This window comes from Scomber scombrus, chromosome 14 (assembly GCF_963691925.1).
Source record: "Scomber scombrus chromosome 14, fScoSco1.1, whole genome shotgun sequence".
Lineage (NCBI taxonomy): Eukaryota > Metazoa > Chordata > Actinopteri > Scombriformes > Scombridae > Scomber > Scomber scombrus.
This window is the reverse complement of record NC_084983.1, coordinates 3,804,031-3,831,476: the sequence shown is the minus strand read 5'-3', so window position 1 is coordinate 3,831,476 and position 27,446 is coordinate 3,804,031. Positions and strand designations below refer to the sequence as shown.

General features: G+C 43.2%; 1 protein-coding gene across 1 annotated transcript; it reads right to left on the bottom strand.

The window, feature by feature from the left end:
- Positions 1–319: 319 nt before the first annotated feature.
- On the bottom strand, positions 320–27,446 carry arhgap32b (Rho GTPase activating protein 32b). Its single transcript, XM_062433855.1, has 13 exons — positions 27,372–27,446; positions 15,116–15,265; positions 11,609–11,711; positions 10,486–10,630; positions 9,796–9,878; positions 9,130–9,237; positions 7,215–7,360; positions 6,927–7,128; positions 6,351–6,496; positions 6,154–6,228; positions 5,214–6,050; positions 4,202–4,878; positions 320–2,862 (listed from the first exon to the last, which is right to left on the bottom strand). Exons 1-13 carry the CDS (start codon positions 27,436–27,438, stop codon positions 589–591), a joined length of 5,013 nt encoding a protein of 1,670 aa, XP_062289839.1. The 5' UTR covers positions 27,439–27,446; the 3' UTR covers positions 320–588.

Genomic DNA, 27,446 nt, shown 5'->3' with positions numbered 1-27,446 from the left:
TAACATCCAGAAAGAACGCAATGAACAGTGAAGTACACAGAACTGTTCTGTAAGAGATAGAGAATGCATGCATTTCTAAAATGCAAACCTTAATCCCAGTTGAAGCTCATACCCAGCGCCACACCTAAAAAAACAAAACACAACTAAAAATCCCTTTTTACTAGTGATTCTATTCATATATATATATATATATATATTTATATATATGTATATATATATATATATATATATATATATATATATATATACATATATATATTTATATATATATATATAGTATATATACTTTACATTTTTGAAGTTCCTGTTAAAAGTACCTTATGTCTTTCATATCATATACATTTATGACTGGCTACTGTCTCAGTCAATCACAGCAATATGACCGCTTGGACAATAACTTCAGGTACATTCAGGACTTTCTGTAAAAAGTCTTACAATTTTCTTTACAATTCATTAAAAATACAGAGGAGCAAAAATATTGGTGATACGACAGTCCACTGTCCTGCAGAGGCTGCTCAACCGTAGCTCATTAGAGTCTTTCTTCAACACAGCTAAAGATAATTTAACACATTCCCCCACCTAAATGCTTCATTCTGTACGTATCTCTGTCTCTGGCCTCTGGATGGCCAGGTCAGTCTGGATATAGGCTCCTTGGCCCAGTGCTGTGGAGTACGCTCTGTTGTTGTGGGTGACTGTGAATCCTGGGGCGGGGTAGGAGCTGGAACCTCCACGTATTTGAACAGGGGCCTGAGGCTGAGGTACTGGGTGGTAATCGTCCAAGTTGTCGTAGTGGGACTGCACCGTTTTACCACCGTGTTGCTGATATGAGTAGTCTCTTTCCAGGTCGGCTTTGCTCTGGCTGTAGTGCTGCTGCTCCCGGACGCTGTGTGAGCGCTCCGGTTTGGAGCGGGCGAGTTGTTCCCTGGGAGCTGACGGCTGGTCGTCTGTACTGTGGTAGCTACTTGATGTTTTACCTTTACTCTGGTGGTGGTCAGGATCAGGGCACTCGTAACGAGGTTGGAAATTCCTCTTGTTGGGGTGCTCATGCTGCCAGTGTTTGGACCTGCTGCTGTCTCCACAGAGTTTTTCTTCTCCAGTCTCATGCTTGGCCTCGTGTCGGCTGCTCTCCTGCTGATGGGAGAGACTGTGGCTCAGAGTAGCGGGAAGGGAGTGAGAGGATTGACATTTCTTGGAGCCACTTTGCTTGGCGAGCCCGTCCGACTTGTCACCCATTGGACTGCTCTGGATGTACTTGTCAGTCTCCATGTACATGAGGACGTCAGGGTCTGACACCATGTGTCTGGGAAGGTATCGCCCATCTTTGCTATCGGCTGCAACCAGCACAGCTTTACCTGGGTCAGATTTACTGCGCAGGTGCAGGGTTTCATAGCCTGATATATCTGCTGGTGCGAACAGGCCTACGTTGTCATACTGTGACAGGACAGGGCCTTTAATCTTCTGTCTGGCCCTGCTCTCCCTGCGGATGGAGTGCATACGGAGCCTTTCGGACTCCTCTGGGTCCCAGGCTAAGTAAGCAGCGGCTTCCTTGGATCCGTGACTGGGGGGCATGTCCCTGCTCACGAAGCTGTGCTCCTTCCCAGGTGGGAGAACATGGCGACTGAGGTAATGGTACCCAGTCGCCTTTCCACCCGGCCGTCCAGCAACCCCAGCGGCTCCCCCATCTCCTCTGCTGTAGGAGTGGATGTGCCGGACTCTGACCGTGCCGTAAGGGTCAATGTCATAGAAAGGCGCCTCTAAAGGGCTAGAACCAGAGTAGGGACTATAGCGATACTGCACCCGTCCATTCTCAAAGTAAGGCTGCAGCTGGGTGACATGGTAGTCAGCTTGTGAGGACTGCTGCGGAGGTTGCTGGTAGGCTTTGCACTGAAACACTGGTCGGTGGTAAAAGAACATTTCGTCGTCTGGAGGAACTTCAGTCCGTTGGATGGGCACTGAGCGGATAGTGGAAGGAACATGGAGTGAGTGCACTCTGCGGATGGTGGGGTAGCCGTGGGTTCTGTCATGACTATACCCCGGATGCCCCGGCCCTGGAGTCACGTACACACTGCGGGGGTTACCTCTGGACTTTATAGAGTGGTGGTAGGACCTGGGGCCTAAAGTGCTGTATCTGTTGTCTACTCGGGCACTGTAAGGTATCTGAGGCTCAGACTTTGACACGTAGGAGAGGTGTGGGGGGACGCTGTCAGGTCGATAGTGGTGTGGAATGGATTGTTGGACCAGGGGAACGGGCCTCTGGTGGTAGTATGCAGCTCCTGGAGGTTCGATTAAGACCGGTTCTCCTTTAGCGTGGTACAGGTAGGCTGGCTGTGGCTGGTGCGTGGAGGACTTACGAGGTGAAAGAGGATGGTGAGGCAGGTCATCCTCCATGTGGCCGGGCGCGGGGCCCTCAGCCAGGATGTGGTAGGAGGCTTCACTTTGGCTGAGTGCTGCTGTGGCTAGTTTGCTCTCGATGGTGCGGACAGGAGGGGCAGGAGGGAGGGAACCGTAGGAGTCGTGGTATTTTGCAGACTCTGTGCAGGGCTGTACTGGCTTTATGGCCTCCCAAGGCTTCTCAGCGGGCTCAGCGGAGGTGGGGGCCACTCTTGCGCTGGCCTTTGAGGGTGGATGAGGTTGGGGTTGGGTTTGCGTCTGAGATTGCGTGTGAGGCTGTGACTGCGGGTGAGGTTGAGGCTGTGCTGGAAGATGAGGTTGTATCTGAGCCTGGTTCTGCTGAGTCTGCTGCGTTTGTGTTTGATGCTGGGGCAGAGACACGGACTGCTTTTTGGGCTTCTGAGCTGTGGGTGGCTGCTGTTCTGATGGTTTTGGAAAGAATGGGGGTGGTGTGGTCTCCTCTGCTTTGACCTGAGAAAAACACAAATAAACACCGTTATTTACTGAGGGACTTTGAGAGTTGCTGCAGTGGGACAAGATATTATTATAAACACCTGACACCCCCAAAAACACCCATTATCTTTATTTCCAGGTTCAGATGCTTTAAGCTCTTGTGGCTCAATTTAATCACAGGGAAAAACATGTTCAAACATGTAACACTGTCTCACCTGGGTATCTAATCTAATCTAATTAGTATTTCCAGACTTTCTGACTGTATTGTGCTTATTGCAGGACTATTACAGGTGAAATTTAGCTGATTTTTCTCTATAAAACATCCAAGGAGCTTATAGTGCACATTTTAGCCAAACTGTGCTTTTTCACAGTTGGCAACACAGCAGCTTTTTTAAAGCTCAAGAACAGGTGAGGGTTTTTTTATTAACAGTGAGGTGGCAGTGATATTTGTTACCGTCACATATTTTAATACTACAGCTGTTGGAGTGCACATGTTATGTGAAACAGCTTCCTCTTACGGTTACTCATCTTTTTATCTCTCTGCTTAAAAAAACAGTGCACGAAGAATGCAATATGCTTGGTTTGTTATTCTTGGATTGTTGAATCACTTTGATGTCTGGGAGGTTGAAGTAGGTTCATTCTTCAGTTTATTGATATTCAGTTGCTTTTTTTGGTTGAACCTGGTGAAACTGCTCTGCAGTTTTTTCATGGTGATCTAGATTAATTTTACATCTAATTGCTTAACATCCTTGGGTCTGGACTTCTGTGAGAAAAATATTACTGTAGTCTGATGATTTGGCTGTTTTGTGACAATGTTTAAACTTTAAATGCTTGGCAAAGTGCATCACATGTGTTCCTATATTAAGATATGTAAGAAACTCAATTCTGAATCAAATGTTTATGTTCCTTTCAAGCAAAGTATATTACATATATTAATGAAAACACCAGCTAGCATTAATAAGAACAGTGTTAAACTGAATATAGGTCTATTACCTATGTAGGCTGTACAATACAAAAAAACCCCTCCATAAAAACAAATCAAAATGTGAAAATGATGTCATACAGTGCAGTGTGTAGGGAAGATGCCCACAGATATAATATAGACATTATAGCGCTATGTAGTCATATCATCCTGGCAGTGACAGTTACATTACTTTGATGAAAGAGTGCAGATTATTCCTTATCATTAAACCAGGATCACTAACCCAGAGATATACTGTATTGCATGTGTCACTCATGTTATCATATGAATTGTTGATAAATTGGGATCATGTATACTGCAGCACAATAACTCAACATAATAACCCTGAACAATTCATAACTGTGTAAATTCATATTAAAGTGATATGACACTCACCTCAGGGACAGACTGTGGTGATAAGACTACAAAGTCTTTGCAGCTGCTGCTGGGGGTGGTGGCTGGAGTGCTACTGGTTGAGCTGGTACGGACTGGAACCTGTCCTGTAACAGGCTGCTGCCTGTCTGGACTCTTCCTGGTTGGAGAAACCAGGCTGGTTGAACTGGAGAGGGGGGTGCACTTGTAAAGTGGACTGCCTGGTGGGGGGGAATCTGTTTCTGACTGTGTTCCAGGTGGAGATGTAGAGGACATGGCACTTTCTGATGGTTTGGTAATCATGCTGGTTAACTCTAAATGACGCTGTCTGATTAGAGGACTGGAAGTGGAGGGATAAGATGAGGCTGTGGTGTCGGTTGGAACAGTGATGTTTGGTGGTGGGGAACTTCCTCTACCAGCTCCCTCCTCCTCAGAGGAAGCCTGGTAATGCGGGATCAGCGGAAGTCCCGGCAGGTCCTGAAAGTCAAAGGCCTCCTGTGGCTGCAGAGGGGACACTGGTGTCGGGGGCTCAGAGGACCGAGAATGAGACTGTATGGAGACCTGCTGGGCAGACTCAGCGAGGGCCAGGGCCAACATGCGGGCAGCGTTTTTAGGAGGGGGAGGAGGAGGGGCGGAAGAGTCAGCTGATGAGCTGAGGGAACGAGGGGTGAGGTCCTTTGAAGAGTCCGGAGCTACAACTCCTAGCAGGGACACAAAAACACAAGGGATCTATAGTTTGAAGAATGAAGAAGTGAGAGAAATGACGGCAGCAGGCAGGTTTAAGGTGCTTGAAGAGTAGGAAAGAAGGGAAAAGTTAAGTGTGGTGCTTGGACATTATAGGAAAAGATTTATATAAAATGAAATCCATGCAAATCTGGGAAACTAAACCTAGAAAAAAAAAGCATTTCAGTCATTTACAACATGATTTACAAAAGAAGTATTTTGTAAAACAAGTAACCTTTTCAATCTACACAGTTTAAACAAAACAGTCAGAAACAAAAACTGAACTTTAAAAAGGTCACTCTCTGCTCCTTACCTTGGTGCTCATGACTGCTGGTTGCTGCTCCCGCCTGCTCCACACTGTCCTCTCCCTTCGGTTCTCGACTGTCCACGCTGTCAGAGGCTGCCAGCTTAGTGTGCAGCTCTATTTGAAAAGCTTCACTTAGCGATGGCTCGGTCGCCTTCAACAGCAGGCTGCCCATCAGGGGAGGAGAGTCCTTTGGTCGTGATGGAGGAGATAATGGTTTAGGGGGGACAGCCTGTCTGGCTGTATTCCTGTCAAGCATCTCTGTGGAGAAAAAGTCTGAGGTGGCAAATGGTGTCAAACTAGTGGCCTTTCCACATTTAATAGGTGACACAGCCTGTGTGGGTTTATCAGTGTAAGAATAGGAGGTGGTCAGCCTCTTGCTTTCCATCCTCTCTCTGACAGCCGGGCTGAAGTCAGTGGACAACATGGAGGAGGTCAAGTTGCCCAGGAAGGAAGCAGAGATGAAGTCGGCGCCGTTGGTCTTGCCACAGATGCTGCCGGGGCTCCTCTTTAACGTGGAGCCCTCGGCCCCGGCCGGTGAGTCATCTAGCGGGAAGGCGTAGGAGGTGTCGGGGAGGCTGCACTGGAAAGACATGGGGTCAAAGTCCAAGGAGGCCATGCCGATGTCAGGCGGGCTGAGGTCCACATCTTCACCTGCTGAGCGGGGAGGTGAGATGAGAGCAGGCACACAGATGGGCCCGTCTTCCGCGTCGCTGTCCTCTGTGGCGTTCAGGTTGTCGTAGGAGTTGCAGTGCTGCCGGCTGTCCAGCAGCTCGCCGTTGAAGGAGGCCGACAGGGCGTCGCTGCTGGAGCGCGGCCGCCGAGGACGGTACACTTTGGATTCTCCTGAAGAGGAAAAGAATATAATCAGAAACAATGTCTTTATAAAGGCACTTTGTATGAGAATAGGATACACTGTAAAAAGAGCATTTATAATAGACTGATATACCTTCAACATTGTGCAGAGAACTCAATGACTCTTCACTTTTGGCAGATCTTAATGTTGCTGTATCCCCTCTGCCTCCTGAAACATAACAGGTACCATCCTTCAGAGTTGTATAGTCAAATAACTTTTCACACATCAAGCAGTTTTAAGGTGACTGAAATACAAACAGGTTTCCCTCCAGTTGGGGAGGAAGGACTCACCAGCAAGAGCCATGGCCTTCAGTTCATTGGGCTCACTGGGGTTGCGGTGCAGCTTCCGCTTAGACATGGAGGAAGACTTGCCCAGGTTGAAGAAGGAACGCCAACTACCCACAGGAGACTTCTTGGATTTAATAGGAGGCCTTTTCCTGTGAGGCAAGCAACATTTAGGTTGACTAATTTACATGAAAATCTCAATGATAAATCCTTAGAGATAACAGACAAAATGATCAGCCACATTAATATATTTGAATTCTGTGTCCGATCATCCTCATTTTTAAGATATCTGCCTGTATTTGAAAGTGGAGTGAGTTGAGGTCCAGCCTGAGAGATATTAGCAACCTGCTGCAGGAGGAAAATGACTCTCCCTGCAGTGTTTACATCAACCAGCAGAGGGAGACACACTCCAGCATTATCATTCAATTCCAACTGAAAATAAAATGTAAAATAAATGTTTGTGTCTCCATCTACAGTATGACTCTAAATTTCCAGTTTAGTCACTCTCATGGATACACTCCCTCAAATGAAATCAAATAGATGGTAAAAGGGTAATGATAAAGGGAAGATGAGTTAACAAACCTTTCAGTGGGAAACTCGATGACCGTGTGGAACTTGCCCTGCAGGGCGGCGGGACCTTCGCCCACTTCGATGTACTTGCTGTCTTCAGTGACAGGAGAGTTGATCTGAGCCTGAGTCCTGGCCTGCGCCTCCTCCAGAGTCAGGAGTTTAGTGGAAGGCGATGAAACCAGCAGGGACTTGGGTCGTGACAATGAGTTGTGACCTGGTGATGTGGAGAGCAGCGATTATTGAGAAGTAGAAGCAACAGTGGGCAGTAGGGAGACTTATCTATGTGATGTGTGTGCTTACCTGCTCCCTCTCGTATTAGTGAGCTGAGTTTTCTGCTGAAGAGAACGTCCACGTGATTGAGAATGAACTCCACCACCACCGACTGGATTCGGACTTCCATGAAGGCCGCTGTGCCGCTGAAGCACGCAGATTCTATCTGTTTAGACCTGAGACAACAATGGACACAATTTTTTTTTTAAAGTGTAAAATCTCACGGTATTGAAACTAACACATTCTGTCATGAGTCCAGACTTAAAGTTACACAATCTGTGGTAAATTATTTTGAGATACGTTTCTAGCATTTTGTGTTGATCAGCATCCTCCCACAAACAGCTGCTTAAATCCCTCCATTCAGGCTGATTTAAAGCAGGAGACACAGTGCTTTCTGCTGCACAGAGCCCATTATCACCGCTGATTCAAGTCTGACAAATCCTTAATGTATGGATTATAAAGAAACGCCCACAGAACCTCTGATACATATACATCAAACTGGGAAAATAATAACAGTTATCTTGAGATGTACTGCGTTATGTAAAATCATTTAAGGGACCATACCAGTGGTTTTAACATGTTTAAGCCAAATAATTAAACATTCTGTCAGTGCCAGCCGCTTCCCTGCTCAAGCAGCAACAATATTTTAGCTTCTATAATGATTGGTAGAATTTTTGATATGTTTAAATTAAATGTTTTCGGTGATACGCCCACCTTAAATTCAGTGCTTCACCTACCAAAACACACATCCATATTTATAACTCACAGTAAATATGATTCAACCGGTGGAGATATACATTCATGCTGTGTGCAAGACAGATGTCCCGCCTACAAGTAGTTCTGATTGGACAGATTCTTCTCCGTGAAGCAAACCATGTTCCTGATGAAAATACTCGCGCTGAGAGGGATGCACCCACACTCCAACTCCTCCCACAGCAGCTCCAAAATGTCCCAAAGCATTCTGTTGTGTATGCACACAGTCTGCTGTGTGTTCCAGCTACACCACCAGCTGCTGTCTGTTCCAGCGTACTGCTGATTCAACCATGTAGCGGTTGTGTCCCCTCTTCTTGTCCTTTTCCCTGTCTCGCTCTGCTCACCTCAGCACCATTTCCTCCTCAGTGTACTCTGATTCAAACTGATAAGCAGCGCCGGTTATCGTCATATCTGCTGCCTGAAATTTTATGGTGGAAATGTCACAACTTTGTATTTTGCTCGCTACTTTTTTTTTTTACCAACTAGTATACAGACTCTCCAGCTCTGATCACCCATGAGTGTGCATCTAAGTTCAACGTAGAGATATGAGCTCAGCTTATTAATGGACCATTAAGTTCTCATCTATTACTATTAAGTAACAGTTTAAAGTGCTGACGAATTCTACATGGATTTTAAGTGTAAACCTTGGAGTTTAAACTGTTACTTTATCATTTCTACATTACATTTTCTACATATTTGACAGCTGAGGCGTTGTGTGTCATGAGTTGTTGTTGTCTCCCCAAACTGGCACTGCAGTGAACAAGAACATCCTGTTTTTTTTGTATTAAACTCTTCCGTCTTCGTGTCTCTATTTCACATCCTCGCTGAGTGCTGAGTGCACCACCACGAAGGATTCACACAGATCACACTGACATTTTAACACTAACTCTAAAATGAAGTAACTTTAATGAAAACCGGCGCACACTTGTGTTTCATTATGATGCATTAGTTATGCTGATCATGTTTCAAGTCTCTGCAAGTTGATTCTGACAGCGTACTAAAATGAACTCAGAACAACAGCAATGACAGCACCATTTGAATTGAGAAATGACTGGCAGTGATGTAAGTTGTAAGCAGGATTTTTACTAGACTTATTGTGTAAAACCACTAGAATGCTCCTTTAAAAATCTAATCCAATCAGGCTGTCACCACAATGAAAAAAACGATTTCACACACGAGGAAGACATCTTACCTCAGCAGGTTGGGAGCCCAGACGATGGCCAGGTTCTTGCTGTGCATGTTGGTGATGTAGCTGTACGCTGCCAGGTGGGAGAGATGTCTCATGAGGAACTCCAGAGTCCTGTGAATCAAATATTCATTTATTCAGATTTAATTGGCTTCAACTAGTGATGTGCAGACTAATGGCAATGATCGAGCTACTTTCTTCAGAGCATCAATATTTCACTATGTGCTCAACTCCCTGTGGGATGTCATTTAGAAATTTGCATTTGTATGCTTTTACAGAGGACAGGAAATTCAGTTCATCATCAGCGACGCCGAGGACAGCTGGGATCTGTTAAATGCTTCCATTCAATACAGTGTGGCACTAGAAAAACTCTTGATTTCACACACACACACACGCAATCACTTTTGGGGACATTACATAGACTCACATTCATTCCTTGGAGACTTAACCTAATCCCACCCATCACCACTGACCTAAGAATCAGCTTTTTCCCAATTGGAAACAAAGCGTTTCTCCCCAATTAACTGGTCCAAAGTCTGTAATATGTCCCCAAAAGTAGCATATGACAGCCACACACATACACACCCATAAAATTGATGTGAAAGCACAACACATCTGTAATCTGGCAGTTCTTAGCCCTGCCAAAGGGGGACAGTGTGCCTCTACTCTGACCTGTAATGCGGCGGAGGAAGCTGCTGGATGACATCATGGATTTTGATGAGTCGTTCTTCGTCCGTCGCTGCTGATACAGCATCCTTCAAGAGTGAAAACAAGAGAGGGGGGAGAGAGAGATGGTGAGATAGGGAGAGGGAGATAAATAGCGGAATGTAGCAGTGTGTCACCATTAAACTCATTCACTTGTCATGCCGGGTCCACACTGCTACACGGAGCACGGAGGGTACATCAGTCTGCAGCCACAACCCGCCCCCCCACCTTTCCTCCTTCTCCTATCCCCAGCTGCCATAACAACCAGCAAACATTTACTCCATCTTCAGGGACGGCTCTGTTGTGCTTGGAGGGAGATTTTATTCCAAGTCACACAGAAAGCGGTTTGCTGCAATTGTAATGACAGGGTGTGTCAAGTACAATGCTATTATTTTAAGGGTGTCTGTGAATCACAACTATAAGATGAATTTGATCAATTTCAATGGATAAATCTGAGCATTTTTCTTCTCTATTGAGATCAGGCACACATTTAGAAAATGAGCGAGCTGTCAGTCACAGTCAATCAGTTTCCTTTGGGATTAAGGAATGTCTCTGGGGCACTTTGGTTTCAGTATCATTAAGCACTGAAACCAAAGTAAGCAGACTTGTGGTGTCAGAAAGTGGTGTGTGAGAAGTCTTTGGCAGGGCTTTGCTTACAGAGAATTTCTCGTAGAGCTGGTAGGTGAGCAGGGGGTTGGGCAGCTCTCTGAAGTAGAGCTTGCACAGCGAGCCAACGCAGTGGATGTCCTGGATGTAAACATCTTTGGTCAGGTCGGGGATCTGCTCAGAGTCAAACTCGTGCCTGATGAAAGATAGAAAGAGAGGGGGGGGGGGGGGGGGGAGAGAGGTCAAAGACAGAGTCAACACACTAACATACACTGAAGAATAACACATTAGTGAGGTCTAATGGAAGGAAAATTATTTGGTGTATTTGAGTGTTGCTGTGACACTGATCCAAATGTATAATAATCTCATCTAATCTCAGGCTGCACATTAACAAAGTCAAATGCCATGTCTCCTGTGAAGTGTGGTCATCCTATATGTGGCTGCACACAGCCCCCAACAAGCTCCACCAATCAGAGAGTAAGGGCAGCCCCCTGAGGCAAAACCCAAGGCAAAAAAAGTCCTGTGTGCACTTGCTGCTGCTGCATGAAGCGTAATACTGCTGTGTAAAAACTTATAATTGAGGTTGATTAAGAGCAGTGGCTGGACAAACAGAGGACTAATTAGAGACATTTTAGTGAGTAGATTAGAGTAAAACTGTACACTAAGGAGGGGGTGGAACACAGAGGGACATGTCTCAGTCATTCCCAGGGGAAAGTTCAACCCTTGCAAGTGGCCCTATACACATAAACAAGCACATTCCTATCCTATCCCACACTATCCTATATATTTACATGTAAACACTGCATGACCTTAATACAGCTCACAGCACTGCAGAACTAAAACAATAACTCTGTATGTTGCCTTTTTACCAGCCTCAACCGCTGTTAAAGTTCAGATTACTAAAGAACAAGTTCTTATCTTGGCATGGCATTAGATGAGAAACAACTGTTATGATGGTTTTTTTTTGCTTTTACAGATGCAATACTCCTGGGTAGAATTAATGTTTTTATTATGTAAGTGCTGATAACATATAGAGGAGATTTGGGAGCTGTAGTGAAGGGTATTTCTGTAGAAGCAGCACCCAGAGTGCAGCTTCTGATAAATACTTCAATCATATCTGCTGCCTCTGAGCTGTAAATCTGGGGGTCAGCGTGTGTACGTGTGTGTCTCCTACCGCAGTTTCTGGATATTTGAGGCGATTCCAGAGAGGCGGTAGATGCCGTCCACCACACCGTGTTTCTCGATGAACTCGGTGCAGCTCTTAAGGACCTGGGGAACTGTGGACGGAGAGAGAGAGAGAGGGAGAGAAAAGAAACAGCGTGTCATCACATCACACATCTCTTTCAGTCAATATTTGTCCGGTCTTCGCTGAGTGCTGCGAGGTCAAGAGTGGGACGGCTTTGATTTTTGAAGTGTGTGTACCGTGCGGCCGGAGCTGGAGCTCAGGTTGATTTTGGACAAGAGGGAATATTGAGCGAGGAGATCTTTCTTTCTTGTGCTCCTTGAGCTGAGGGAAATCTGTACCTCAACATGCTCATGTTGTTCGTAAAGTAGTGGCGAATATACTATGAAGAGTTTCTCAAACATTTCACGGACTTTAACCTTTTTTTTTTTCAACATCAGCTTAGTTTTGTGGGTGAAGCAGATAGTGAGATAGCGCGTCTGTGAGCGAGGCAGCCACATTGCGTCTGGCTTCAAAGCACAACACCAGTGATTGTGTGTTAAGAGACGGTCAGGCAAAAGAAAAAAAAAACCTCAGAAAAACACACAGAGCTTCTTCATTCTCCCTCAGCAGACTGTGAATCATGCAGACATGTTATTTATCCGTGTGTGTGTGAGCGAGTGTGTATATGGGAGATAAGGACTGTTTGTATGTGTATAAGGAGGTTCCCAGGCCTCCTACAGCTCGCACATCATTCAGAGGATGACAGGGAGTGGGACATTCGCCGGAGCAGCTGTTCAGACAGATTCCGCACATAGCAAAAGAGAAAACAAGGCAAGATTTGAGGAAACTAGTTGGCATTCACCAGCAGAGCAGAGGGCTGCGAGGGCGGATAAATCCTCTCCAAGTTCTTCACGTAGGAAGACTTTCTTACGATGTTCTCTTATCACAAAGATACACAATAATGTTTGAATGTTGAGAAGTCATCCTCTTAACTTCTAGTCAAAACATCAACATCAGAGCAGCTGCTTTCAACTGATTTTTCTGATGGTTGTGAAAGCTTAAACGACTTAAACCTTCAAATAACTGATTTTGTGGCTACTTGTTGGCAGTGGAAGCAAGTAATGAACACAACAACGACATATCATCATCTTTAAAGTTGATTATCATTCATTTGGAGTTGTGTTTCCATCCACATGCTGAACGGAAGTCCAATATTCACTCTCTTTTAGCTCTGTTTTTACTCTCTACAAACTCCTGAGGGAAATATCTGGCTGCTAAATGCTCCACTATGTTCACCAGCTGGTCCAGAGCTAAATGTGCCTGTTTGCCGTTTGGTGCTGAGCAGGTATAGTACAGTAAACAGCCACGAGAATGCTGACTGAACCAAAACAGTGAAAGTTGCAGCTGGACAGCTAAACAATGGGCTGGAGCTGGCTGCAAAGCTGCAGAGTTGCTGATAATTCTCTGTAGGTTCATTACTACGAGCCACGGCCGACACATTACACACTGTCAGCTCTGACAGTGTTATTATAAAAAAATATTGATTGCAGGCGCTTCAAGTGCAGAAAGAAATGAAAAAACCTTTTGGCACAGAGAGTTTCGGTACAAATCATCATCTGGTTCAGAAGGCAATTCTAGTCCAATATTAGACTTACACAAGTGTGATGTGGAAAGTTGAATCTTCCAGTGCAGAAACACTGAGAATGGACTGTATACATAAGTAGGAGACATCTTGTGTCCAGCAGTTAAACTTTTGAAATGAAGAATTTTTGCATTTTCGCTGATTCTGGATTTCTCAATGAGTTAGAAGAAGTAACTTTTAAGTAAATGGTTAACTGAATTTTATTTTGTAGGAAAACCTCATTAGAAAAAAGTTATTGTTCCAAAAAGTATTTCTATACATCTAAAACATGTCTTGAGGGGGTCTGAAATGTTCCTCTTGCTCCATAAGATCACAGTACCACTTCATTTCTTACAAGTCACTGCTGCAGTCAGAAAAAGTTGATCGTCTGACCCAGCAAAGTGTGACAGAATAGCTTATCTCTCCATGTCAAGGTACGGCAGGATTTACAGAGGTCAAGAATTGACTCCTTCACTCATGAATGTGTGACTGCGATGCAGAACGCTCCAGTGGTGTTTAATGGACACAGTGTGATGACTGTGAGCTAATGTGCCAGGAAGATGAGAACTGCTCATGTCCAGACACGACATATGATCCATTAACTTGAATAAACGGGTTTTCGAGTTGGTTTCAACATGAACTGAAATTAAGTTATTGATCACGGCTCAACAGATGAGTAACATCATCGTGCTGGTTCGACCTGATGTTACGGTGTAATCAGGACACTATTATCTTTCCACTCAGTCACGGAGACCACCACATCAGCTCACTGGCCAGAAGCCGTGCTGCTGATAGCTCACACAATCAATGAGCCTGCAGCAAATATCTTAATTAAGACCAAAAGGTGCAGGTGTGGTGTATATTTACTATAGCTTATTATAGCTTTATATTTACTGAACAGACAAGTGACTGGTGTAGATTTTCTCCTCTAACTCATAATAGGTGCTGTGGAAATAAACATACTGAACTCATAAGACAAGAGGTAAACATGGAGGAAGTTTTAAGTCTGCTTTAGTGAGGGAACAGGACAAATTAGGAAAACAGGCCTGTCTCTAATATAAGCCTGTTGCTAATAAAGGCCTGGTTTTCTCTGCCATTGAGAATTTATGGTATTGACAAAAAAACAGGGTCATAGGTAATTACCAAACTAAGTAGTCACTCACTACCTCACTCATCAGCTAGAGTGCCTCTGTTTTTGAAACCTTGAGTCTGCATTTTGACTATCACCATCTTGGATTTTTGGAGCCAGAAATGACCATATTTGTATGAGAGGGTGGAGCTGATCTTCACACTAGCTGCTAGCTTGGTTGGCATGGTGCATTTACAGTCTATGGTTGCTGTGATAATGCTAATGCTAATTTTCACTATAATAAAAAAAAAAAACAGGTTTCAAACCATTTTAACAAAATGTACTTACCAGAAAAAAACTGTACATCTGACACCTATTTTTAACTTGAAAACACAGCTACACTACACTCTGTGAATCTGGGGTTATGCCATGGTTATGCTATTTAATCAATGTAACCAATTGCCTGTGATGCAACTCACCTGTCACTCAAAGTGGCCACATCATTAATAATGCATAATCTTTAGCCTTAATAAAATTGAAACTGGTGAGTCACATAAAAAATACAATAGGATATTAGCTATAGAGACCAAAACTGTTTGTTTGTACCAGGCTTTTTTTCTACTGTAATGTTGGGCAATTTTTGGGGGGGTTTATGGGATTCACTCACTTTTAGAGCCAGCCTGAGGGCCATTAGGGGAACTGTAGTTTTTGGCACTTCCTTGTTTGCTTTATTTTTCAGCCCCAAAGGTTGATGCTTGGTCATTACCCAAATTAGGCTTGTAAACACTAAATGCGAACTGTGTGTCTGCATGTGACTGTTTCTTACCATCATGTCCTGAGTTGAGGAGGTGTTCTCCCAGGTCGCATCCGAACACCCTCTCCCTCAGGATGCCTCTCTGCTTCAGCTTCTGCTTGGTGGGCCTGGACTTCATGAAGGTGCGTAAGAAGGTGATCAGCTTCCCGTGCTTCTTAGACACTGAGGAACGAGGGAAGGAAAGAGGGACACATCTTAGTCCCCTTTACACAACAGTTCAACACTCTACAGTAAGTGTGGGTTTGACACCAGCTCAGCTTTCACACAAGGTCTGTACGTGCACTAGAATGAAACCCCAAACAAGCTGCTCAAGGTTGTCCCTTTGTGCGTTTCGGCTTCATTCTAATGCAAACCCTTCCTTTATGCATGTGTAGTTTCCTTGAAGTGAAAGCTTCGTTCTTAAATACCACCTCCCAGGCAACTACAAAAGAATCCTCCACATCCAATACCAGTATCCTGTGCTCCCCTTCAAAACAAGACAAAAAAGGGGAGCAGACCTACTTAAAAAAAAAACCCAAACCGCATTAATCAGATACTATGTCTGGGAAAGGGTCGTAAGCCTCTTAAACTACACACCAGTTGTTTTCTCTTTAGAGAGATGTGGAAAGGCTATCAAGTGAATCAAAATGTCTTGCTTTTTTGGAGGGGGGGAACAATGAAGCTGGCCTCAACTCTACACATTTTGTCAAAAAAGAAAAGGGAAGAAAATCATCACACACATTTTCCTTTGACTGAGTTTTCAGTCCAGTTTAAGCTGTCTATCAGTCCTGGTTTAACAGACACTGGCTATAATATTTCCTGATAATAAAAAAGAGAATAAGTCATGCTAAAGTCTTTTTCACACAATGACGGTAGGTGTACTGATGTCTTCCTGTCAATCAATCAAACATCAGTAGGTGCACTGATGCCTTACTGTCAATCAATCAAATGTCAGGTGAGATATACAAAACCAGTCAAAAGTTTCGGCACACTTCCTCATTAACAAGAATGGGAAGGTGTGTCCAAACTCTGGACTGTTACTGTATAAACAGAAATAGTGCTGCTCTATGGAAATTTAACAGGTTAACCAAAGAGTTGAAAACAAATCATTCCACTATGTTAAACCTGTACCAAGTTCAATGTTTATGCATATTCTACAAACCTCTTTCTGTGAAAACTAACTAATGAGAAGATATTTTCCAGGTGGACTCTCTTATCTTTTTTGCCTCTCTGTTCTCTTGCAGCTGTCTGTTGTCCGCCCTCACCTTCCGTCACTACTTCAGTAAAGACATTCTTGCCTCGGATTTCTCTTTCTTCTAGTCATTTCTCTTTGATCCTCCGTGGACACTTCAGTGAACTTACATCCTCATGCCCTTCACACCGACTTTGACCGACAACTCTCCTTCTTATTCCTTCACTCTGCTATCTTCCAAAGCCCAAGTATCCTTCCACAATCCGGAAAAACCAATAAAAGAACCTGGAGCACTAATGGCCACGTGGTTCCCACCACTGAAATCTGAAACAGTGAAACTGACAGAGCAGACGGTCTTGCTCAGTCAACAAAAACAAAAACCTAGGAAAACTCGCTGAAGGTTCATTACTGAGGACTATTAAAAACACCCACTGCCTATGTGATCTATAACCACTGTGTTCTTTCAGCCTCGCAGCATCTGGAACTTCACTAAATCTTTGAAAAGAGAGTGATCATCACACCAGCATCTCCTGTCTGAGGTACTCTGGTGAAGTGGAAAAACTGCTGTTGCACCAGTTTTTTGAATCTATATTCTAGGGCACATTCTTTTAACTGATTATAAATACAGTCACAACTCTCAACCCCTTCCGCTTCTCTTGTGTGTTTTGCAGATTTGACATATTATTTGTTTGAACTGCTCTAGACTTCAGACCAAAACAAACGCACAGGTTGCAATTTAAAGAGTAAAGACTTTAGGATTCAGTCAAATAAATAAGTAATCTCTGGAGAGATGCTGTTTGCTCTGCCAAGCTGAGCTCTGCTTCCATTGCAATACAGCAGAAAGTAGGCCACTGACTATCTCCAGAAACAAAACAAGCTGAGTTAAAGAAAGCAGAGGCTGCACTGTGGGTTTGGAAGATAACAAGTATACAATAAAAGGCAGTGTCTTTATTCGCAGCTCTTTTAGCAATGATTTGTCCAAAGTGATGATACTATGATGGAAATATACAATATATAAGAGACAGCATCATGAACCATACTGCTGTGATGAATGCTGTTATTAAAAAGACATTGCATCAAGCAGCCACTGTGCGAGACACGGCCCTCTTGCCCAGAGACAATAAGGTAAAAATTAATGAGAGGCTGTCTGTTTTGCATGCTAAATATACACCATGGAGATAAATTGTGTGCAGAACACTTAATTGACAGTCCATAGAGCACATTTACAATGCAAACATCGAGACCGGAGCAAAACTAATGAGCTCATGGGAAGGGAAAGTAACTTTGTAACTGAATTAATTGACCAGGTTCTCATTGTGTTGGCAGAACAAAGATATATGCTGTGACAGTGCGTGAAGAAATACTAACTGCTGTATGTTCAGTGCCACTTGTTAATTTGTATTCACGTGTGCTTTTAAACTCAAAGAAATTTAGAAAATGGTTAGGATAACATTGTTATTCATTGTTAAACATGTGAACTTTCCACTGCAAAAAGTCTGCAAATCTATCCACTAACTACTCTGTGTGATAGATGTCTCTCTGCAGACGATCTTCTAATCTATTCTGTCAGTCAGTGTTAACTAAAGTTACATTCTTTTGGCCAATATTCAAAACATGGCTACAATGTTTATTTGATGAATTGATTAGTCAACAACAAAACATAATCATAAATCATTTGATTATTGATTTCTCATTTTCAAGAGAAATGACTTATATTTCATAGTCCCAGCATCTGAAATGTGAGTATTTGCAGCTTTTCTTTGTCTTGTCTTTGATAGTTAACTGAATATATCTTAAGAGTTTTCATCTGTTGGTAGACCAAAACGATTTGTGATGTCGCCTTGGGCTTCAGGAAGACATCAGTAATTCAATTCTGACATTTTATAGACTAACCAATTGCTGGAGAAAATAAATCAGCGGATTCATCTGTAATAAAAATAACTGGTGGTTTGCAGCCCTAGTTCAAAACACAAACTAGTGTCTCTAATCCTTCCTAAGACTATTTTATAATCAACTCCCTCTTCCTTGTAAATGATGCCTGGAGCAAACTTCTCAATCTTCAGTCTCTTTTGCGTGCCGTTTTTATAAAGCAGCTCAATCAATTTGGAATCAACAGCCGCCCTCTGAGCCAGCATCTGCAAACAGGACCCATCGTTCCCTTTTAGAGAGAAGTGCAGCTACAATTCACCCCTCTGGGAGAAATTCCTTCTGTGCTGCTGTACCCGCACACAAAACCGCTGAGGCAGCTTTGTTTACTCACTGTTGAGGCATCAAAAAGGTCCTTCAGTATTGTGTGTGTGGGTGTGGGTGTGTGTGTGTGTGGGTGTGTGTGTGTGTGTGGCTGACAGTGCAACTGTTGTGGCTTACACTGACACGTCGCTTTTATTTAGGAACCCAGGCTCACTGTAAGACGTGAGGAAGAGGAGTGCAATGGTGACCATGACTCTCCAGAGGACAGACAGAGACTCCCATCTGCTTACTGTCAGGCAGATGACAGCCTAAGGGCAGCAAGCCTGCTCAGCATTGAAACTGCGTCTGACATGCTCACTGCCGAAATCCATCTGGGTAAAAGGAATTTCATTTAAGGACAGTAAGACTGATAGAGCCTTAAAAATTGCTTTCTGCCACATTATTACATGATTTATAGCTTGGAGGTTCTTATGGGGGTACTCCACTGATTTAATAATGCACTCCCGCAAAGTTTCGAAGTCTTACAAAAAGACACATTTAAACGAGAGTGCTTAAAATCGAAGCAGCAAGAGAACAAGATAAGAATTTCCCCCCCTATTATGGGTCAACCTCCAAAAATACTACATTTCCCATAATGCAAGTGGATAGCACTTTTTATTAGTCTCTTACTGCCTGCCTATCAAACACCACACCACCAGTTTGGAACCCAAGGATACTGCTACAAAATGATTAGTGCTGCAATTAACTCTTTTATCATTATCAATTAATCTGTCGATTATTTTTTCTATTAATCAATTAGTTGTTTGGTCCATAAAATTTCAAATAATTGTGAAAACTGTATCACTCTTTTCCAAAACCCAATACGACATCTTCAAATGATTAATTCAGAACAATCCACTTCCCACAAATATTCAGTTTGCTGTCACAGAAGACTAAAGGAACCAGGAAATAGTCATACATGAGAATTTGGGCATTTTTTTTATTAAAAAACAACTTAAATTAACTCATTAATGATCAAAATAATTGGTGATAAAGTAAATAGTTGGAAACCAAATAAATAATCAAGGTCTAAAATGTACTGCAAGTCCACGCTGAGATAACGCCAATGATGATATAACACTATGACATCTTTAGGCTTGTTTTTACACATTTGACAAAACACATTGTACAACTGTTCAAAGGCTAATCCTAACCAGTAACCTAATCTTCATTTATCAAATTGGTTGATTGCTCCTTTAACAGCAGATATGACATGTTTTTTTTGTTAAATATTTCTGGACATATGCGAAATCCTCAAATCTGATGGTGAATTTATTGTTATCATGTGACACTCTGGGAGGGGGTGGAGGCCCAGATGCTCACAGTTAGGGAAATGAGAGCCAACAGCTCATTCCTGACATTTGCATACATAGCAGATACAATCCAAAGCTTAAAACAGTGAAGGCTTCTTATTGCCTTTCGAACACTGACAGGTTTCAGCTGCAGGCCTGTCTGACTGGTGAGGCTTTTTCCCCCCCGATAGAGGCGAGCAGGGGGCGAGGAGAAAAAAAGAGGCCAAGCATTACAGCAGGAACAATTAGAGACGTAATGGCAAACATCATGCTGTCTTCTCCCCGCTCCAACCCCGAACCCACCGCCTCATTCCTTTCAATTAGCGAGGAGCTTTTCAAAAGGATGCAGATTGGAGGAAAATTCCAACTTCATAGCAACACGACGTTGCCATTGCTTCCTAAAGTAGAGCAGTGACACCATAGAGCCAATCAGCAGACTCTGGCCTGAGATATTTGATACAGCTACTGTGCGTGTCAGTTTCCCCCCTGAATACACAAGCACCAGTAGGCGTGACCGCAGCTCCTTGGAGGCTTCACAGTGCTCCCATCACAGCTCAGCTCAGCCTTTTCACTACAGCCAGCGCAACCTGCCCCCCCCCCCCCCCCCCCCCCCCCCTCCTCCTCCTCCTCCTCCTCCTCCAGACTCAACAGCCACGCACACCCATGTAGGCGGCCGAGCGGGAAATTCAAACTCCCCTCCTTTTACTGTGGTAGCTTCACAAAATCATTACGACAATGATAATTATATCCTGCATACTAGAATCCTACATGCTGTGAGAGGCTGGAGGGCTGAGGCTGGAATGTAATTGGTGGATGCACCCAAATACTAGTTAAATGCCTTTTATACAGTGTTGGGACATTTAAAACCAATTTTCCTGCGATAGGTTCCAAGTTATATACAGTGTCTCCAACAATGTTAACAACAATTAATGCAGAAATAAAGAGTTTTTCAGTGTTTTAACTTTCACCACAACTTATCGTGAAACAACAAACTTGCGGGAGTTGTTCCAGATAGGTTTATCTTTCACAGCCAGCATCATTTGAATCGCTTTCCCGATTGCTGTGACTGAAGAAAGGACATTTGTCCAAAGAGAGGCCACTACTACCAGAGATAACGTTTGCATTACATGTCAAACTAAACGGAACACCAGGAGACACTGTGTTTACACCCGTCAACGCGTCCTAACCGCCTCCCTGATGGTGTTTCTGGATGGCCTTTCAGACTGTGTCAACAACAGAGCAGTGTCCGCCTGTTAAAAGCCGGTCATGAGTGACAGTGACCTCTGTTCGGACATAAGAGCGTAAGTGTGCGATGATAGCTGGAGCAAAAGGCCTTATTGTTCCATCTTTCGATGCATCAGTGAACATGACTTTTTTTTTTTTTTTTTTGGGAGAGTTGAGAGGACAGAGGGACGATGCCAGCTGAGCCCTGTGTGGTCTCACCCAATAATTATACCACATGGTGCTGGAAAAAAAACAACAACCACTCAAGGTCAACACATATCAGCAGCATTACCATAAACAGCAAACGGGTGAAACTTCTCCAAAGTCGCATATTATATAAATGATAAAATAAGTTGGGCAAATATGAAAAGTTTTACATATCAGTAATGGAAAAGTTTATGCTTTTTATTGACTGTGAATAAAAAGTGGTAGTGATAAATATTTATTAGGATGCTTCACACACACAACATGTTTAACTTGTTCCTCTAAATAAATGTCTTATTCCAATAATACATTCCTAAGATTTCGTTTTTGTATCTTCTCAAGTTCTTACTCTTTAACAGCTTCTGACATTCGCGGAAATATTATTCACATTTCACAATATTAAGTTACTAAATGCGCGTAAGAAGAGAGGAGCTGGAAAAAATGAGGAGTCATGAAGGACGGAGCAATATTTTCCATATTTCCTTAAGACGCAGGAAACCCTTCATCATTCAAACTGCACTCTCTCCACATTGTTTACTCTTATAAACGCGACACATGCAACAGCAGTCACCACAGTTTACACATTTAATTAAAGTGGATAAATATATGTGGATACTAAATTTAACCTCAATTTTCTACCTTCGCTCCATGACGAGACTTTATGACAGGATGTAAAAGAAAAAAAAAAAGTCCAATGAGCAACTATCCGCTTATCTTCGTTAACCGCGAAGACTTTAAAAAAAACAGCAACCCCTAATTTGAACGTATGAAGAGAAGCGAGAGTGTTGAACACAATGAAAGTTTAAAGTTTAGACACAACGGGCAGAGGAGCGCCGCAGACCTTCCTCTATGCTCTGTCAGCTACTATCACACACACTCATACATACACAAACACACACACACGCACACACACTCTCTCAGCTCCGTTTCAACGTATTGGTTTACAGCCCCGACTCATGCTGCTTTCAAGTGCTCCGGGAAATAATGGAATTGTTATCCCAGATTCTATATCAAGTCAATGTGACGGATTGGTGGCGCCCTAAACACCGACCCCAAGGTTAAGAGATTAAAACTAAAGTACTTAGTGGCTTGTCTGCACATAGACAGGACCATACAGAGTTCCTCTAAGCCTCCATATCCAAGATAAGAAGCTGTAAATGCTGTACAGCCTTTTTCTGCATTTGAGCACTTCTATCAAGAAATAATAACAAAATGGGGTCATGTAACAAAACAGCTATGTAAGATAAAATAGCTGGGAGCTCCTTTGTTTTGCAGTTTTAAAAGAGGATACTATGTGTATTAAAGATGTGTGCACTAGTGGTCTTCGGTTAAGTTTCTGTAATCTTTCTGGAAATACCTTCCTGACAGTCATATTAAGCTGCTGCTTGTTCACGTGCTTGATTTTAATATTTCTGACAGCATTTGAAGGCAGCACGGGAAGCAGCCAGGAGGCAAGCTGCTGGTTTAACACAGTGGAAAAATGCGTACACACACACACACACACACACACACACACACACACACACACACACACACACACACACACACACACACACACACACACACACACACACACACACACACCACACACACACACACACACACACACGGTCCTAACAAGCAGCCCCACTGAGTTTATTCTGTCAGAATCCTCCAGTATTATATTATATTAATAACTGTTGAATTTTAATTATATACTCATGTGAATGGATTGTATACGAGGTTAAAACAGACAAACAAAACAACCTGAGAGGCTGGATTAGGTTGAGTTGAGAAACTGTGTTCATAGTTACAATGACAGTAGAAGTGGTTTTAAATTGATCTTTACTCATCCTTATCTACTTTCCTCTTGACCAACTGTCCCATCGGCTGCTGTCATGTCACAGTTTCAATGTCCTCTGAACTGAGCAAGTCAAACACATTTTAAAATCTTGTCAGGCTCCAGCTGGTCTGCTGTCAGACGGACTAACAAACTCAAACTTTTCCCCTACTGACCGACTGACCCCAGGCTGACACCCTCCAACTGACAGATTGATTCAGTCCGGCTTAAACAACATATAAGACGGCCTTACCTTGCCTTGAAATCAGCTCTCCATCTGAGGGGCCCCCAGACCCCCCTGGAAGCATTATCTTATTAATTCCTTAACTAGCTTAGCCCCTAAGAAGACATTTCGAGTCTAAATAAAGTCAAACTAATTTGTTGTTGGTGCAGAATCACAAGACTGCAGTTAGTCTCTTCCACTTCATGTGATTTCAGCTCAACATGCGTTGAACAAGTTACACATAGACGGACATTTGTGTGGGCTGATGTGAAAGTTCCTATATGCCTCCTTCCTAAGATAATTCTGTGTTTATGTCTGAAATCTTATTTATTCCATGGATGACTGTATCTAAGTACATTTACTAAAGTGCTGTACTTAAGCACAATTTGAAAGCACTTCAATTGAGTATTTCCATTTGATGCTACTTATACATCAGTCCTGTATTCTTTAATTCTGCTACACTTATTTGAAGGCTATAAATATATTTCAGATTCAGATTCCACAGTTTATAACATTTTTGCTTGGCATTGTTTTTTGGCTTGTGACCTGTTTTAAAGCAGTATGTTTGGGGCCTCTTGTCACAGTTCAGATGGCTGAGTTGTTAGCAGTTCAACCAAAGTTTCCCCCTCTAAACTTGTCAGATGTTTTCACTTAAATAACAGTTTGAAGCCCAAAGAGGTATAATTACCCAATATTTCATTAAAAAAAAAGCAAAGATTGAGTCCAAAGTCCCCCCACTCCCCAAAAAAACTTTTTCTCCCCTTATTTCCTAACCAATTATTCATCTCACGACCCTGCAGATTTATCTTTTAACCCTTTGAGGGGGCCTGACTTCAAGCTGGGAACCCTAGAGCTAAACCACTAACTCTATATAACATATTTCAAAGTACAGCAGCTACGACAGCCAAATTGTACTTATATACCGCATACTAACATACTACCATTTTTCAGTATTATAAGTACATTTTACTGGTAGTACTTCTGCACTTTTACTTCAATAGGATTTTGAATGCAGGACTTAGTTTTATTGGTACTTGTTTTATAGGTACTTTAACTAGAAAGTACACGGTGAAGTTTCTGAATTCTAGCATCTGTTTTTTTTTTATGAGTGGGTCCCAGTCTTATTTGACACTACGCACATGCACCATGATGAGATACACAGTCCTGCCAATAGTGTAACACTATTCCAGTGATCTACAGTGGGCTGTAATCTGGCAGCAATGGTGGCACTGCAAGCCAGTAAACATGGCTGTAAACAACACAGGATTTTAAACACTTAGACTGTGTTAGACTTCTAGGACACATGCAATGAGTTTCAGAACATTTCTTAGTTTACAAGAAAACAGGGCATCTGCATTTAAAGGATCAGAATACATATTCCACCACTGTTCATATGCCATCTATACGTAATGTTAATAACCTGTTCTTCCTCTAATATCACCCTGCAGGAACACGAGAAAGTCAAACCAAGTTCAACTTAGACAAGTCAGCACTGGTCATACTATATGTCTCCTACACCATTACCTACAGGCCAGTAATAAGGTGACATATTAACTTCTGATACTGCAGTGAAACCTGTTGACTGTTTCACCCTGACCTGACTGTGAGGAAGTGCTCTAATAGATGGCGTGAGGCTGAATAAACAAGATACTGTCAGTTTTGACTTTTCCCTCGTCTAAATTGTTTGCCCAATTCATGAACAGCACTCAACGTGTGCACTTATGTCCTGGAGGCTGTGGTAATAAATGCAAGTTTGGTGTTGTTTTTATGGGAGGCTTGTCACTGAACACTGTGGAGGCAGTAAAACAGCAGGTGGAGTTGACCTTTGTGACAAGCGTCCACATAGGATCAGTCACATATACAGGAAGTAGAGCCATATATATATATACCACATTACAGCATGAGAGCCTTGTGTTAGGCTCAATTATCTTACAGCTGCTGTTCTGCGTGGATTTGAATAATCTATCTCACTGCTGGGATGTGGGAAGAATGAGGAAGTGCGGCTGCATGCCAAGTTTAATGCACAGAGGCAGAACGCTGTGGTCTGAAACATAAACATGGCTTTAAAAAGTGAATTCCTACTTGCTGCTTAAATGCCAGTAAGCTCTGCGGCTTTGCATCAACACAGTTGGACCTGAGCGTTTTGTTTCAGTAATGAAGCAATCCATCACTATAATGATGCAATATAGCTCTGTGTGATGCAATTAAAGATATTCATTCGAAAGCGTTTGGCGGGCAGTCTACTGCAAGGACAAAGGTGTAAGAAAGTGACTCAGTTGGTTTATGACATAGCCTGAACTGAAAGCACCCCCCCCCCCCCCCAAAAAAAAACAAAAACAAAACAAAAACAAAGGTGAGAGGTCTACAGCGAAGCAACAGTGTCTTATTGAAGCTTTGGAGCAACACGTTACACAAGAGAGCTTTGCGTGATTTCACAGCCCGGAGCCCGAGCACCAGGAAATGATCTGAGATCCTCGGGAACGGGGGAGGACAAATCATGCTCTGTCTCACACATTCTCTCCCCATTTCCCTTCCCCTCTCTCTTTCTCTCTCTCCCCCTCACATAAGCAGCTGTCCTGGCTCATATACGCTCACAGCTGCCCAAATCACTGGTCCCCAGACATGACGAAGGCCTGCACTGAGGAGAACGGGAGGGAGAGAGAGAGAGAGAGAGAGAGAGAGAGAGAGAGAGAGAGAGAGAGAGAGAGAGAGAGAGAGAGAGAGAGAGAGAGAGAGAGAGAGAGAGAGAGAGAGAGAGAGAGAGAGAGAGAGAGAGAGTGGGCTCCACATCTGGGTCAGTAACTGGTGGTAGGTCTATTGGTCTGTCTGGGGAGTAAAAAAGAAGACTGACATTATTTTACCCCAAAGCTCACAAGTCTTTTATTCTCATATTGATGTCAACAAAAGAGTTTGCTTTAACTGTGAAGAGAGTAGACTCTGTTCACAGCTTCCACTGCAACACACATGTGCTGCAGTACTTTTCTAACTCCTGGCCTCCTTTTTTTTTTTAACTGGAGCAGTGCAGCATGTTAACAATTTCCATCGTTTTTACTGGGGAAACTGCAAAAAGGTTAGTGGTGAGCGGACTGGATCGAGGCAGAGCGAACCTATTTTTCCGACGCTTGTGTGGCTCCCTGCAGGAATGTGCTCTTTCGGTCGCCATGGAGAGGGAGACAGAGATTCTTACTGTTGCAGAACAAAGCTTAACGCTCAATGGATGGGTTTACAGGCCCCCTCATTGTAAAAGGATTAAATAAATCAAGGCCGGTCGAGACCTAGCGCCACGGCACCCCTGCCGCGGTCTTTCAGCTTCCACCAAACAGACACACACAAACACAGCTGGCCCTCGTCCAGACACAGAGTACATTCAGCCGCTTTGAGAAATGCTGTAGTAACCTGGCTCACCCCTGAAGACATTTGCATTCACCTTGAGGGGCCGAAACAGAGAAAAGAACAGGAGGAGCTGCAGGGATGAGATTGTTCTCTTTTGAGAGAGCTCTTTGAAAAGCAGGGTTGGTGTTACATCTAATCACAAAACTTATTTTATATACAGTTTTCTTTTTACAGGTGAATCTCATTGAAAAACTCAGGAACATTTACTCTGACAAACCTGAAAGAGATGCAGCAATATAAGAACAAACCTGTAGTTTAGGTAACAAACCTAAAGGGAAACATTAGCATATATTTGCATCACACAGACCTTTCCTTATAGCATATTTAAAGCAAATAAAATGACAGACAAACACACTCACAGGAAAAAACACCCATTTCTACAATCCTGTGTCATATGTAAACTGCACAACCAGATGTGGCTAAGAGTTAATTGATCCACTAAGTGTGAAGATAATGGGGATAAGTGTGTTTAAGGTCACAAACGGGACAGTTTATTAGGTTGTGAAAGACTCTCCTCTTGTTGTGCAATACCAAATATTTCTCTGTGTGAAGAGTGAAGCTACTTTCCCCCCAATTTGAAGCTACTGACAGGTGTTTAGATTAGTCTTATTGTAGTCACACAGTGCAAACACATCACTTAGGGTGGGGGTGGGTGGGGAAGGTGTGCAGGCAGCTTTTGGTTAGGGCAGCACACTGAAGGGGTTTTTGTCTACCTGAGCTTAGGCTGTAGTGGTTTAGCGGGTCGGCCACCCATGCATTTTCCTGTATTACACTCTCCATCTCCAAGT